This window comes from Scyliorhinus canicula, chromosome 21, assembly GCF_902713615.1.
Source record: "Scyliorhinus canicula chromosome 21, sScyCan1.1, whole genome shotgun sequence".
NCBI classification, from domain to species: Eukaryota; Metazoa; Chordata; class Chondrichthyes; order Carcharhiniformes; family Scyliorhinidae; genus Scyliorhinus; species Scyliorhinus canicula.
This window is the reverse complement of record NC_052166.1, coordinates 41,442,524-41,457,984: the sequence shown is the minus strand read 5'-3', so window position 1 is coordinate 41,457,984 and position 15,461 is coordinate 41,442,524. Positions and strand designations below refer to the sequence as shown.

The 15,461-nt window shown below is 47.9% G+C and overlaps 1 protein-coding gene across 1 annotated transcript in view; it reads right to left on the bottom strand.

Moving 5' to 3' along the window:
- LOC119955524 overlaps nucleotides 1–15,222 on the bottom strand; it is a 66,979-nt gene extending 51,757 nt beyond the window's left edge. The window contains exons 1-3 of the mRNA XM_038781795.1: nucleotides 15,108–15,222; nucleotides 7,428–7,507; nucleotides 3,043–3,196 (exon numbers count right to left, since the gene is read on the bottom strand). Coding sequence (XP_038637723.1) covers nucleotides 3,043–3,196; nucleotides 7,428–7,507; nucleotides 15,108–15,222 — 349 coding nt within the window. The remainder of the gene's footprint in view (nucleotides 1–3,042; nucleotides 3,197–7,427; nucleotides 7,508–15,107) is intronic.
- Between the last annotated feature and the right edge of the window lie 239 nt (nucleotides 15,223–15,461).

Genomic DNA, 15,461 nt, shown 5'->3' with positions numbered 1-15,461 from the left:
ATGGGCTTTAATTTTGCTCAACAATCTCTTATGTGGGACTCTGTCGAAAGCCTTGTGAAAGTCCAAATAAACCACATCAACTGGCTCCCTCTCATCAAATTTACTAATTACATCCTCGAAGAATTTCAGTAGATTAGTCAAGCATAATTTCCCCTTTATAATCCATGCTGACCATGTCCGATCCTGCCACTGTTTCCTAAGTGCAATTAAATCTTTGATAATGGATTGCAGAATTTTTCCCACCACTGATGTCATGTTTACTGGTCTATAATTCCATTTCTCTCTACCTCCCTTTGTAAATCGTGGAGTTACATTAGCTATTCTCCAATCTGCAGGAACTGTTCTAGTCTCTAGAGAATCTTGAAAGATGACCACCACTGCATCCACTATTTCTAGAGCCACTTCCTTAAGTAATCTTGGACGTAGATTAGCAGGCACTGGGAATTTATCAGCCTTCAATCTCATCAATTTCCCCAACGCCATTTCTCTACTAATCTTGATCTCCTTCAATTCCTCCCACCCACTGAACCCTTCAATCCACAACATTTCTGGGATCTTATTTGTATCCTCATTTGTGAAGACAGAACCAAAGTATGTATTTAGTTGCTCAGCCCATCATGAATTCACCTGGATCTGACGGTTCCTGACATTTGTCTTCACCAATCTTTTTCCCTTCACATATCTGTAGAAATTTGTATAATCAGTTTTTATGTTCCCTGCAAGCTTACTCTCGTACTCTATTTTCCCCTTCTTAATCAATCCCTTAGTCCTCTTTTGCTGAATTCTAAATTGCTTCCAATCCTCAGACCTGTTGTTTTTCTTGGTCGATTTGCATGCTACTTCCTTGGAACTAACACTATCTCTAATTTACCTTGTAATTCATGGATTGGTCACCTTTCCCATTTTACTTTTGTGCCAGAAAGGAATAAACAATTGTTGCAGTTCCCTCATGCAATCCTTGAATGTTAGCCATTGCCTATTCACAGTCAACCCTTTATGTAACGTTTTGGAATCGTTCATAGCAACTCGCTATGATCATCATAGTTTCCTTTATAACGATTCAGGGTCCATCTTGAGATGGATAGAAAGCTGGTTAGCAGACAGGAAGCAAAGGGTTGGAATAAATTGGTCTTTTTCCGATTGGGAGGTTGTGACCAGTAGAATATCGCTCGGACCCCAACTGTTCACATTAGATATTAATGACTTGGACAAGGGAACTATCTCCAAATTTGCAGACAATACAAAGTTGGGTGGAGGGTGAGCTGTGAAGAGGATACTGAGATGCTGCAGACAGGCTGAATGATTGGGCATATGCATGGCAGCGGCAGGATAATGTGGATAAATGTGAGGTTCTCCACGTCAGTAGGAAAAATAGGAAGGCAGATTATTATTTAAGTGGGTGTAAATTGAGAGAGGTGGATACTCAGCGAGACCTTGGTCTCCTTGTTGGATCAGTTGCTGAAAGTAATCGCACAGGTACAGCAGGCAGTAAAGAAGGCAAATGGTATTTTGGCCTTCATAGTAAGAGGATTTAAGCATAGGAATAGGAATGTTTTACTGCAATTGAATAGGGTATTGGTGAGACCACACCTGGACTAGTGTATGCAGTTTTGGTGTCATTATCTGAGGAAGGGTGTTCTTGCTATGGAGGGAATGCAGCAAAGGTTTACCAGACCGATTCCTGGGATGGTGGGACTGTCATATGAGGAGAGACTAAATTGGTTAGGATTATATTCATTGAAGTTCAGAAGAGTGAGAGGGATCTCAAAGAAACTTATAAAATTCTAACAGGATTAGACAGGGTAGATTCAGAAAGAACGTTCCCAATGGCGAGTCCAAAACTGGGGGCGTAGTGTGAGGATATAGGATAACGCTTTTAGGACTGAAATGAGGAGAAATTTCTTCAGCCAAAGAGTGGTGTATCTGTGGAATTCATTGCCACAGAAATAGTTGAGGCCAAAACGTTTTGTGATTTCAAGAAGGAATTAGATGTAACTCTTGGGGCTAAAGGGATCAAAGGATATGGGCGGGAAGGCAGGATCAGTATATAAAATTTAATGAACCGTGATCAAAATAAATGTCAGAGCAGACTCAAAGGGCCGAATGGCCTCTTCCTACTGCTATTTTCAATGTATGGCAGATGGGAAAATTTGAATGAAATAAAAATCTGGAATTAAAAATAACCATGAAACGTTGGTCGTAAAAACCCACCTGGTTCACTAATGTCCCTTATTATCATAGATTATCATACAGTGCAGAAGGAGGCCATTCGGCCCATCGAGTCTGCACCGGCCCCCGGAAAGAGCACCCTACCCAAGGTCAACACCTCCACCCTATCCCCATAACCAGTAACCCCACCCAACACTAAGGGCAATTTTGGACCCTAAGGGCAATTTATCATGGCCAATCCACCTAACCTGCACATCTTTGGACTGTGGGAGGAAACCGGAGCACCCGGAGGAAACCCATGCACACACGGGGAGGATGTGCAGACTCCGCACAGACGGTGACCCAAGCCAGAATCGAACCTGGCGCCCTGGAGATGTGAAGCAATTGTGCTATCCACAATGCTACCATGCTGCCCCAAAAAGATATGGAAAGATATCTGCCACCATTACCTGGACTGGCCTACATGTCACTCCAGATCGATGGTTGCCCTTTGAAATGCCCTCTGAAATGATCGAGCAAGCCACTCAGTTTAAGGGCAATCAGGGAATGGTCAATAAATGCCAGCAAATACTGTCCTACATTTTATTTCATTTACTAGAGCAGATGGACCAATTGTATATATCCAGCCTTTATGGTTTTATTTCAGATTTCTAGCATTTGTTTTTATTAACCTAGGAATGATGTTCTTTTGCATTTTACTAACAATTCCATTTCCATATAAAATCATTTTTAACTTTGCGACTCAAGTTTTAAAATTTATTCGCCAATACAGTTACAGTGAATAAAATAAATAAATGTTGGCTGAACCTCTCTTATGAGTAACAATCTTTGCCCTAAATAGTGTGTTAGTAGAGACTAAAGAGTCGCACTGACCTTTAACCTTCAAAGTAGCTGTTGTGCTATATACGCTGACATCAAGTAGAGAGTTATGAGTCACGCAGATGTAATTTCCTTCATCTTCCTTTGAAACATTAACAATATGTAGAGTTCCAGATACTTTGAGAGAGTTTTTGCCACCATATTGACCCTAAAGTGTACAGAAATACACATAAATCTGAAAATAGTCCTTGCTTAAGTTTCTACTTGTTACAACCCTTTACAACCATGTGATGTAAACGGTGGGTTATGCTAAGAATGACAAATGACAAAGGGTGTGATCTACCTGCCGCATGGCTCTCTGGCCAGTAGATCCTGGCAGCCTTTACCCCAGGCGGGATTTACCCAAGTCCCGCGAAGCATTGGAATCAGAATCCCACACAAAAGGGACGTGACCAAATGGGGCGCCTACGTAGGTTTTAAACCTACCTAGGCGAGCGTACCTGGGATCAACGGTCCTCCCGGGATCCACCAGCCTCCCCAGCGAGGCTGTAGGCGGGTGCCACACAAATGTGAACCAGGTGGAACGGCACCTGGGGGGTCTCCCAGGCCAACGGAGGGTGGCCCCCTGGCCTTCCCCTGGAACACAGGCACCTTGATACTGCTCAGATGGCACCTTGCCACTACCACCCTGACACTGTTAAGCTGTCTAGGTGGCACTACCAAGCTGGCAGGAGCAGGCTAGGGTGACAGGGTGGCAGTACCAAGGGTCAGGGCCCAAGTGTGGCCTTGCCCATGAAAGGAGGGTTGAGGGAGGTATGAAGGGTGGGGTGCGTGGGGATCCCATAGCAGGGTGTCCTCACTTGGAGAGGGGGTGGTAGTGCGTATGTGTGTTGGGGGTGCCATTTAGCATGAGTGGGGGAGGTGAAGGGCACCACAAGCTCACATAGAGATTGGGGCACCCTTTCAAAATGGCGGCCCGATCTCTGTGTTCAGCTCCCCAGTCCTAAAAGAAAGTCTCAGTGTGGGCTGCCGGGGTGGCACGGTGAACCTTAGTTAGCACTGCTGCCTCACAGCGCCAAAGACCCGGGTTCAATACCAGCCTCAGGTGACATTCTGCATGGAGTTTGCACATTCTCCCCGTGTCTCTGTGGGTTTCCTCCAGGTCCTCCATTTCCTCCCACAGTCCAAAGATGTGCAGGTTAGGTGGATTGGCCATGCTAAATTGACCCTAAGTGTCTAATGGTTAGGTTAGGTTGGGGTTATTAGGTTATGGAGATCGGTCGGGAGTGGGGGCCTAGGTAGGGTACTTTCTCAGAGAGTCAGTGCAGACTAGATGGGCCAAATGGCCTCCTTCTGCACTGTAGGGATTCTATGATAAACTGGTGAGTAACTCCCAAGGCCCAGAAAAGTGGCGAAGCACTCGATGTTTTGCCCGTACCCGCCGCAAGATCATCACAGATGGGACGGGGACCACGTGAAGGTACGTTGACCTCGAGCGGGAATTTCCGGTCGACGGGCGGGCACAGACGAAAAATGCCGTTGTTTGATAGCAGTGGGGAACTCTCCAGCAGAGCCGGTCGAAAACTCCCTGCAAAACCCGCTACAAATTAACTTAGAAATTCCTCCGTTAAATTCCGCCCAGTATATTTGTTTTGCACCATAATTCTTTAACACTATTGTTTTTCAGAACTCTAAACATGCATGAATTTGCAATATTGTTTATCACAGAATATTTGTTGGTGCAAAACAGTTATTCCCAGCTCGTGGAGGATTAGAAATACGTTCCCCAATGGCTTTTACAGAATGATCCAGTGAATCACTGAGCTCTGCACATCAGTGACATCCCAGGATTTGATTTCATGGCAGTGCTGGTTTAATTGGTCTCACAGAATCCCGACAGTGCAGAAGGAGGCCATTCGATCCATCGAGTCTGCACCAAGCCTTCGAAACAACACCTTCCCTTGTCCACTCCCCCGTCCACCTCGCCCTATCCCCGTAACCTAACCTGCACATCCCTGGACACCAAGAGACAATTTCGCGTGACCAATCCACCTAACCTGCGCGTCTTTGGACTGTGGGAGGAAACCGGAGCACCCGGAGGAAACCCACGCAGACACGGGGAAAATGTGCAAACTCCACACAATCGCCCAAGGCCAGAATTGAACCCGGGTCCCTGAAGCTGCGAGGCAGCAGTGCTAACCACTGTGCCATCGTGCCACTCAGCTCAATACCGACTGTACAATTGACCTCAATTGGTTTCTCGATTGTGATGGAGTTAAAGTGTGCAAGGTATCAGGGCCCAGTTTGGTTGCTGTGCATCACATGGGGGATTTAGCCTGCCAGCTCACACACTCATGTCTCATTGGTGATCAATGTCCATTTTAGCAAAGTACTGGAAGGTGATCCATGTCCATTGAAACATATCCGGGCAAAGGAGTCAACACAAAGAAAAATGAAAGAAATGCTCCCCTCTGAAACATAACAGATCTTAAACTTAAATGCATCAGGGGATATATAATTGGTAACGAAGAGAGTCCACCACCGCTTACAAAATAATATCAATACACAACTCCAAAGAGATAGAGATAAGCAGTTTGATTACTGCATTATGGATTATTAATCTGTTCATACCTGGAACTGAAACCCTTCACTGACAATCCTTCTGTCTTTAATCCATCTGATATCAACCAAGGGGCGACTGTCTCCAGAAACGCAATGGAAGAAAACACTCTCTCCTGCGTTTACTGACTGAGAGATTGGACCGTAAAACACGGGCTCAGTGTCTGCAAGGGAAGACAGGGATGTCAGATGCTTTGTGCAATGTACTGCAAAATCAAATCAGGTCATAGATGGCCTTTTAATATTAATTTAACAATATTTCAAGGATGTTTAAATGTTTTATAACACACAGAGGCCCATCACCCTGGAGTGATGTTACATAAACTCTTGGAAGGGTGGTCGGGAGGGGACTGTGTGCTGGGCCAGATCGGAGGTGCGGTGCTGAGTGGACGAAAATAGTCTTGTCCGATGAGAATCTGGAGTCGATGAGGGCCTCCCTGGTCCTCCTGGACTGTCGGAACCTTGCTGCCACCTTCCCTCCATCCTCCTCCTCCTCGGGCTCATCCTCCAACCCCTCCTGGTCTGCCTCCTCCTACTCCTCTTCAGGTGAGGCCGCATGTCCCTCTGCCTCCTCTTGCTCCTCCTCCAGCATGTCCCACCGCAGCTGTGGAGGGCACAGCAGACCACTACAAAGCGGGAGACCCTCTGGGGGTGTACTGTAGGGCACTGCCAAAGCGGTCCAGGCATTGGAACTGCATCTAGCGCAGTTCAATGCACCGCTCAATGACAGCACAGGTAGCAGCGTCGGCCTCATTATAACAAGTCTTCACCTCAGCCTCAGGCATCCACACTGGAGACATCATCCATATCCTCAGCGGGTATCCATTGCCCCCCCCCATGAGCCAACCCATCATCCTGGGGTGATCCTCAAAACCACCAGGTATCACTGAGTGCCCCAGGATGTAGCTGCCATGCATGCTCCCAGGGTACCGTGCACACACAGGTGATGGCTACACACAATCTGAACATTCAGGGAGTGGAGCCCCTTCCTGTAAATTTAGGGCACTCTCTGAGGCCCTGGTGCCAGTGCTTGCAGGGCGTCATGCGTGCCAATGATGGCCCCCCTGGGCCTGCGGTATCCCAGCAATAGTGGCAAATCCGCAGCCCAAACATCTTGGTGGGCCTGGCCTAGCTCAATATAGTCTGATGCCCAGGCACACAGAGCATCCGTCACCTCCCAATGCAGCTGTGGGCAGAAGATTGGAATATGCCACACAGGACCCCGCTCGAGCCCGTTGACCCAGTGGCCCATTGACCCAGTGGCGTAATGGTTTAGGGCTGCAGTGACCTTCACGACCACTGAGAGTGAGTGTCCTCCTCCTTCGTGGGGTGCCATTTCCACGAGGATGTGACGCAGGTGCCGCACTGTCTCTCTGCTGAGACGGGGTCTCTGGGATATGTTGTCTGTCAGCTCATGGAAGGACCAACGACTCCTGTCGACCTTGACACATCGTAGGCATCCCCTTCTAGCCCCCTCCTCAACCTGATGGGTGGCCGGGTCTTCAGGGTGTCGGGCGGCCCCATGCACATGTGGTAATGCCTCCAGCCTGAGATGGCCTTGCTGCATTCTTTGGTCTGCCTGCCTCAGTTGCTGGTCTACACCAGCAAGCATTATAAGGAATTGGAGAAGGAGAGCAACAAATAATCAGTTGGAGCTTCCATCCCGGTACCCTCAAATCCCACATGTCCCCCGCACCCTTACCATGACTATCCCTCCTTTTCCCAGAGTGTCACCCAGCGAGCCAGTTGTGCTAGACCTCAGTCTGCAACATTAATGGAGGCTGTGCCCAGCTGTCCTCCTCTGATGCCCAGATACTTACCGTTTGGCTGTGAGAGGATCTGGTGAAGCTCTGCTCTTTAGTGTTTGATTGTTGACGCTGCCTCTTTAGTGCTGATGCTCCTAGAGTACAAGCACACTGTTCAGGCATCAAAGGCTGCAGGGCATCCAACCCACTGATCATCCTCTCAGACACAGTACCTGTTCCTTCGAGGAGGAAGTAGAAAGTCCAGGAGCGTGAAGTGCTCTCACAACTAACAAGGCTAATCCCTCCTTTGGAATAGCCTTCAGCTGTGAAGCCAGAGGCTAGTCACTGTTAAAGGGGGTGAAATTGGCTTTCATGAGAGAAGCTGCGGCAGGAGTTTGGTAGGCTGCAGCTAGCTGTGATTGGTCTGTTGTGGGTCTCTATAGTATTTAAAGGCCTCCTAAATGCAAAACCTCCCACCAACTCCCCCCCCCCCCCCCCCCCCCGAGCCCAGGTGGCAGCCCTGACCTGGACCATCTCGTCTCCAGCACCCCCCGAGCAGCCCTAACCCTCTGAGGCCCACCCCCCACATCCGAGCATCCAGTGCCCTTGAGCTGCACTTCCTCACTTCCCCCGGTAGCCATGGCACTAGCTTCACATTTTCGTACTAAACGCCGTCCGCATGACTCCTCGCTGGGACGTCGGGTAACTCTCAGGAGGCCGCTGCATTTTACTTCAATCTCGCTAATGAGATTGAAATGAATGGGCTTATGGCTAAGGGCTATGGGGAGAATGCTGGGAGGTGGAGTTGAAATGCCCATCAGCCATGATTGAATGGCGGAGTGGACTCGATGGGCTGAATGGCCTCACTTCCACTCCTATGTCTTATGGTCTTATGGTCTTATGGAATGCAAATTAGACTTAATGACCTTCTTGCCATTTTAGGGCGCGATCCAGAACTCGCCAATTGAGGTGAATTGCAAAATGGTCTGTGCCCGGCGCAAATCTCAATTTTGACTTTTGCCACTAATCACCCGATGTGCCTGGATCAGCAGTGGGCGCAATATGGTGGCTGAATTGCGCTCTACGCTTATGACTCTGAGTTAGTTTAATGTGCTGAGTGCTGTGGGGACCATATTAAAAATCTATAACACCATTAAAATCATAAACGCAGACTATTTGGACAAAAGATACAATCTCCTGTACAAAGTAGAACAGGGGCCTGGAGTAAAGCGACCTTGGAGACAGTTCTCGACCTTGTGTTAACCATGTTGCTCAAAAAATGTCCCAAAAGACTATTCTTCCAGTACCACTGTCAAATTCCTATTCCAAATAGCAACCTACAACCAGTCAATTGATGATATTTCCATGTTGTCACCTCCTGCCCTCAGGCAGAACATTAACACTGATCTCCTGGGCCAGAAGAACAGGTAGTTCTTCAGCTCACTTCTCGAAACATATCTCTTCCATTCCAAAGTGCCAAGAATCTATTTAAGTGACTCACTAAAGGGAAATCATTTAATTTTCCTGTGAATCATCCACCCAATCTAACACATAAAGGGAAATTACTCCTAATCTTTGACTAGGTAAACATGAGGATTGTGCTTGTCAAGTGCTGTGTGACACATCGTTTGTACGCATTAGATCATCTGACAGAGCACGGATCATCCTATTTATAACACTGACACTCACAGCAAGGATTCCCAGGTTGAAAAAGAAGAGCTTGTGGCTTATGCAAACAGCAGGAAGCCCTGTTCATGGGCCAAGCACACCAGGCTATCACAGGTGCCATGCGATTATTTTCCATTCATTAGCGATAGAAAATAATCCATAATTTCCTGAGATTTGTAGCATGCAGGCGAGGCTTCCTGGAATAGGGAAATTGGTCCATATTGCAATAAAAGTGACGACTGTAGTGCCTGTTCTGTTTGACTACTGACGAGAGTTAAATTCCCTGTAGTTATATGTCCGCAAAGTGCTATTCCGTGGATCAGCTTCATTCAGTTAATATCACAAGACGATCCAGATGAAGAAAGCCAAATGTCCAGCTTGACTCATCTGGAAAGGGGAAGACGTTCCATCGTGGCATCGTACCATACCCCAGAAATCTATTCTATTAATTTATCACTCTTTCTCTGAAGAACCATTGACAGTCCTAGATTTGCCATTTTATTTGTTTCAACTCATGTCCCCTTATGGTTCACTCTGAAGTGTTGGTGTTGTCACGACGGTGTGTTGTGCGCAGTGGAATATTCATCTTTAATTTCATAGGCGGGTCAGATATATATTGAACTTCTTCAAAAGGACTTTTTCCAAACAAAGACACTGGTCGCAACTTTCCCGCATTCCTGTAGCGGGGTTTCCAGGGGTGGAAGAGGCTCGCTATTGGCCATAGTGTGACCTTTCGGTTCCACAAAAGGCAATGGCCATTTGCGTTACTTGCCTGCCTTGCTGCTGGGGAACTCACCAGCCAATGGCAATCCGTCTTCACTGCTGGAAAATCTGCCACGGGGTGGGGGATTGGCCGGGTGGATTTTGGGGGGGGGGGGGGGGGGGGGGGGGGGGGGGGGGGGTAATCCTGGCCACTAACTTTAAAATGGCTGACAATTTGCATCTACAAAAGCCACATTCCCTGTTATGGAGTCATCAAGTCTTTGCAAGCTTCGGATGGTAACAGAGGTGGAAAAGCTCACCTCTACATTATCCAGCGGGAATTGAACCAGTCAAGGCGTTAGTTGCTGAGACATTAATATTCAATCACCTTTAGCCATCAGAGTGGCTGAGAGGAGACAAGGAATTCATCGCCTGCCTGTTGGTCACTATTGATCTATAGAGCTTCTAAGGAAATGTGAGAGGAAATCCCACTGCCAGAGTGGACAATGAGTGCTGTTTGAAGGTCACTCGCATGGCACAGCAGCCATCTTGCCTGCAAGCTGTCAAAGATACAGAAAAGTGGAAGTCTGCAGAAAGTTACAGCACGGGAGCAGCCTGGAGAAGAAATGGCTGAAGGCAACAACAAGACTGCATGCCTCTCTCTCTCTCTCTCTCTCTCACTTTTAACCGAGGTGAACTCTGCCTGCTTACCCATACTGGGGAACAACAGACATTCTGAAAAAGACTTAAAATTCCAAAACAGGGCTTCCAGGAGAAAAAAAACAATGACTGTCATTGAAAGAAATGCCTCAGCCACGAACAACAGCGAAGCATTCTCAATCAGTGGTCTATTTATTTGCCTTCTATCATTGTATCTTAATTTGGCCAAAAGTTAACTTCCTCTATCATTTGGACTTTTGCATGCTTGCGTGTCTTGCAATGGTCAGGAAGTGTGTTTACCATTTTACAACAGCTACTTGGGCAGCACGTTGGCACAGTGGTTGGCACTGCTGCCTCACAGCACCAGGGACCCGGGTTCGATTTCGGCTTGGCGTCTGTCTGTGCGGAGTTTTCACGCTCCTCCCCATGTCTGTATGGGGTTACAACAGGTGCTCTGGTTTCCTCCCACAGTCTAAAGATGTGCTGGTTAGGTGGATTGGCTATGGTAAATTGCACCTTAGTTTGCCTGTGTGTGAGTGTGGCTATGGAATGCCCCTCAAGCTATAAGCCCCTGGTGACAGAATCGTGACCTGTTCCAGGAATAATTAGCTATAGAAACAGACAAAAGTCTGCCGTACACACTGTCAGGGTGCAGTGAGGTTAAGATAGAGAAAGAGAGAAATCTTAACTTGCCTTTAGCACAACTTGCGGTTAAACTCAAGGAAGCCTGTCGGACTGAGTTCTTTGCAATCGGCATGTAAACAGTAAAGTACAGAAAATGAATTGGCACGTTCGTTCTGTCAAGATTTCAAAAATCGCATTTTGCGATTTCTTCATCCTGTTGCTGGCCATATGTCAATTGGCTTCTTTTCGAATTGCCTCCAGGGTTCAAAACCAGATACATACTGAGAAATAGAAGCAGGAGGAGGCCATTCGGCTTTTCGAGCTTGCTCCGCTGTTCATTGTGATCAGGGCTAATCAAATTCAATAGCTTGAACCCACCTTCCCTCCCCCCCCTCCTCCCCTTCTCCTCCCCCCCCCCCCCCCCCCCCCCCCCCCCCACCCATGTCTCACAATATTTTCGCCTCAACTACTTTCTGTGGTAGTGAATTCCACAGATTCACCACTCTCTGGGTGAACAAATTTCTCCTCACCTCAGTCCTAAAAGGTCCACCCCTTATCCTAAATGCCAATGAATATAATCCTAACCAATTTAGACTCTGCTCATGTGACAGTCCCGCTACCCTAGGAATCAGCCTGGTAAATCTTCAATACGCTCCCTCCATAACAAGAACATCCTTCCTCAGATAAGGATACCAAAACTGCACACAATACTCCAGGTGTGGCCTCACTAATGTTTTGCACAATTGCAGTAAAACATCCCTGCTCCTGAACTCAAATCCTCTTGCTATGAAGTCCAACATGCCATTCTTTCTGCCAGCTGCACCTGCGTAATTACTACCAGCGACTGATGCACAAGGACACCAAGGTCACGCTGAGTATCCACCTCTCTCAATTTACACCCATTCAAACAATAATCTGTCTTCCTATTTTTGCTACCTCACATTTATCCACATTATATTGCATCTTCCATGCATATGCCCACTCACTCAGCCTGTCCAAATCCCTCTGAAGCATCTCTGCATCCTCCTCACAGCTCACCCTCCCACCCAACTTTGTATCACCTGCAAATTTGGAGACAATACATTTAGTTCCCTGGTCCAAATCATTAACATATAATGTGAACAGTTTGGGTGCTAGCACAGAGCTCTGCGGTACCCCACTAGTCACTGACTGCCAATCAGAAAAAAGCTCACTTATTCCAACTCTTTGTTCCTGACTGCTAACCAGCTTTCTATCCATCAAGATGGATCCTGAATGGCCAGGTTTAGGAGAGTGCTTCTGCAGAGAAGGAGGGTTAGGCCTCCTAAACTTGCTGTACTATTACTGGGTGGCGAATGTGAAGAAGGTGCTGGGCTGGAGTGAGGAGGTGGGTAACGGTAGAGGCGGGCTCGTGCAGGGGGTCGGGGTTGCGGGTGCTGGCAATGGTGCCGCTTCCGATGGCTCCAGGAAAGTATTTGGTGAGTCCGGTGGTGGTGGTCACATTGAAGATTTGGAGGCAGTTTAGGCAGCATTTTCACCTGAGGGCCGGGTCAGGGGAGATGCCGATTAGTGGGAATCGTGGGTTTGAGCCGGGTAGAATGGATTCGATGGTTTGGAGATGGGATGAGAAGGGGATGAAGGATATGAAGGATATGTTCCTTGGGGGGATGATTTGCGAGCCGAGAGGAGTTGAGAGAGAAGTATGTGTTGGCGCAGTGGGAAGGGTTTAGGTACCTGCAGGTTTGGGACTTCACAAGAAAGGTTTTCCAGACCTGCCCGATAGCACTGGCCTCTTTGTTGCTGGAGGCTGCTTCCTGAGTTTGAGTGGAATTGTTTTTTATATTTTTGGGTTGTTCATTTTTTTTCTTTTGCATGGTGAAAATTTGTTGAATAAAAATATTTTTTAAAAGATGGATCCTGAATCTTAATAAAGGAAAGTATGATGATATGTGGCATGAGTTGGCTATGGTCGTTTGGGAAACGGAACTTAAAGGGATGACTGCGGATAGGCAATGGCAAACTTTCACGGAGCATACGGGGGAACCGCAACAATTGTTTATTCCTGGCTGACCAAAAGTAAAATGGGAAAGGGGCCAATCCATGGCTTACAAGGTAAATTAGAGATAGTTTTTGATCCAAGAAACATACAAATTGGCCAAGATAAACAACAGGTCTGAGAATTCAGCAAAGGAGGTCTAAGGGATTGATAATAGAACATAGAACATAGAACAGTACAGCACAGAACAGGCCCTTCGGCCCTCGATGTTGTGCCGAGCCATGATCACCCTACTTAAACCCACGTAACCCGTATACCCGTAACCCAACAATCCCCCCATTAACCTTACACTACGGGCAATTTAGCATGGCCAATCTACCTAACCCGCACATCTTTGGACTGTGGGAGGAAACCGGAGCACCCGGAGGAAACCCACGCACACACGGGACGTGCAGACTCCACACAGACAGTGACCCAGCCGGGAATCGAACCTGGGACCCTGGAGCTGTGAAGCATTGATGCTAACCACCATGCTACCATGCTACCGTGAGGCCCCATAAAGAAAGGGAAAATAGTGTACAAGAGTAAGCTTGCATGGACATAAAAACTAAAGTTTTCTATAGGTATGTAAAGAGAAAAAGATTGATGAAGGCAAATGTCGGTCCCTTACAGTCAGAAACTGGGGAATGTATTATAGGAGCAAAGAAATGGCTGAGCAACTAAATCCATACTTTGGTTCTGTCTTCACAGATGAGGACACAAATAAGAGACCAGAAATGTTGGAGAATGCAGTGTTTAGTGAGAGGGAGGAACTGAAGGATATCAATATTCATAGAGAAATGGTGTTGGGGAAAGTGATGGGATCAAAAGCTGACAAATCCCTAGGGCCTAGTAATCTACATCCCGGTGTACGTAAGGAAGTGGCTCTAGAAATAATAGATGCATTGGTGGTCATCTTCCAAGATTCGATAGACTCTGGAATAGTTCCTACAGATTGGAGGATAACTAATGTAACCTATGAAGGGGAAAACATGCTCGACAAATCTACCAGAATTCTTCGAGGATGTAACTAATAGAGTTGATGAGAGGCAGCCAGTGGATGTGGTTTATTTGGACTTTCACAAGGCCCACATAAGAGGTGCGTGTGTAAAATTAAAGCGCATGGGATTGGGGACATTGAGATGGATAGAAAACCGGTTGGCAGACAGGAAACAAAGAGTAGGAATTAATGGGTCTTTTTAATAGTGGGGCACTGCGGGGACCCCAGCTATTCAGAATATATATTGATGATTTAGATGAAGGAACAAAACATAATGGGCGGAATTCTCCGACCCCCCACCATGGCCGGGTCGGAGAATTGGCGCTGCGCCGCGCAAATCGCGCCACGCTGCTCCGACGCTGGGACGCAATTCTCTGCAATGCGGAGAATCAACGCCATTGGCACCGACATGGTCGGCACGGCGCCGGTCGGGGTATGCGGCAACTCTCCGGCCCGGGCCGGCACGGGCCGACGCGCCAATTCTCCGTCCCGAATGGACCGAGCAGCCATCAACAAATAGTTCTGCCGGTGCCGTTCTAACCTACTCTGGGCCAGCGGGACCTCGCTGTTGAAGGGTCCGGGTGCAGCCTGTGGGAGGGGGAGGGGGGGGGCATATACTCTCAGGCTGGCAGAAGGTGACAATTCCCACCTGGGACACAGTGGCAGCACTGGTCAGTGCCAACAGCTTGACCAAGAGGATGGGGTGCAATGCAGAAAAAAGATGTGGCCCACTCCGATCAGCCAGGATAAGGTCCCTGTCGCCTCTTGACATTCCATCCTTCCGTCACCCCTCGGAATGTCACCTGGAACCCACAGGCCGCCATCTCGCAAGGCCCCAGCACCCAACCTCCCACCAGGATCCTCAAACCCCCACCGGCATTCCTCATCTGAACCCCTCCCTCCTTCGGCGCAGTGCCCATACATGCCAGGTGTCATCGGCCTCAGATCCACCAGATGCCAGCTGATTTAATTCCCATTTGTGCTGAGAGTCCCACCCACAACCTCCACAAAAGAGAGAAAATGGACAGACTCCATACGAGGAAAGAGCGAGGTTGGCCTGCGACAGACCAGTGAGGAGGCACTGTACCTTCATCCAGATAATCAGTCTCAAGTGAGTTCTGTAGTCTAAATCCTTGACCAGGCCATGTACTAAAAACAAGTCCCTTGCCTTGCAGGAACATCAACTGAAGAGCCTGGTCCATCGCGCAGCAGTGTCCCACTGCCCACTCTCCACAGCACCTCGGAGATCTTGGAGGAGGAAACACATGAGGCATTACAGCTATCAAACGCACCATCTACCATCACAGAGACACATACCTCGGTGAGTGAACTTAGCAGGCAGGCTTCATGCTATCTGGTGAGCACCGCACAGCTTCTGATACCCATCAGGCGGAGGCAGGAGCATCTCAGAGATCGGACAGTTGGAGGATTGCAGGATCCC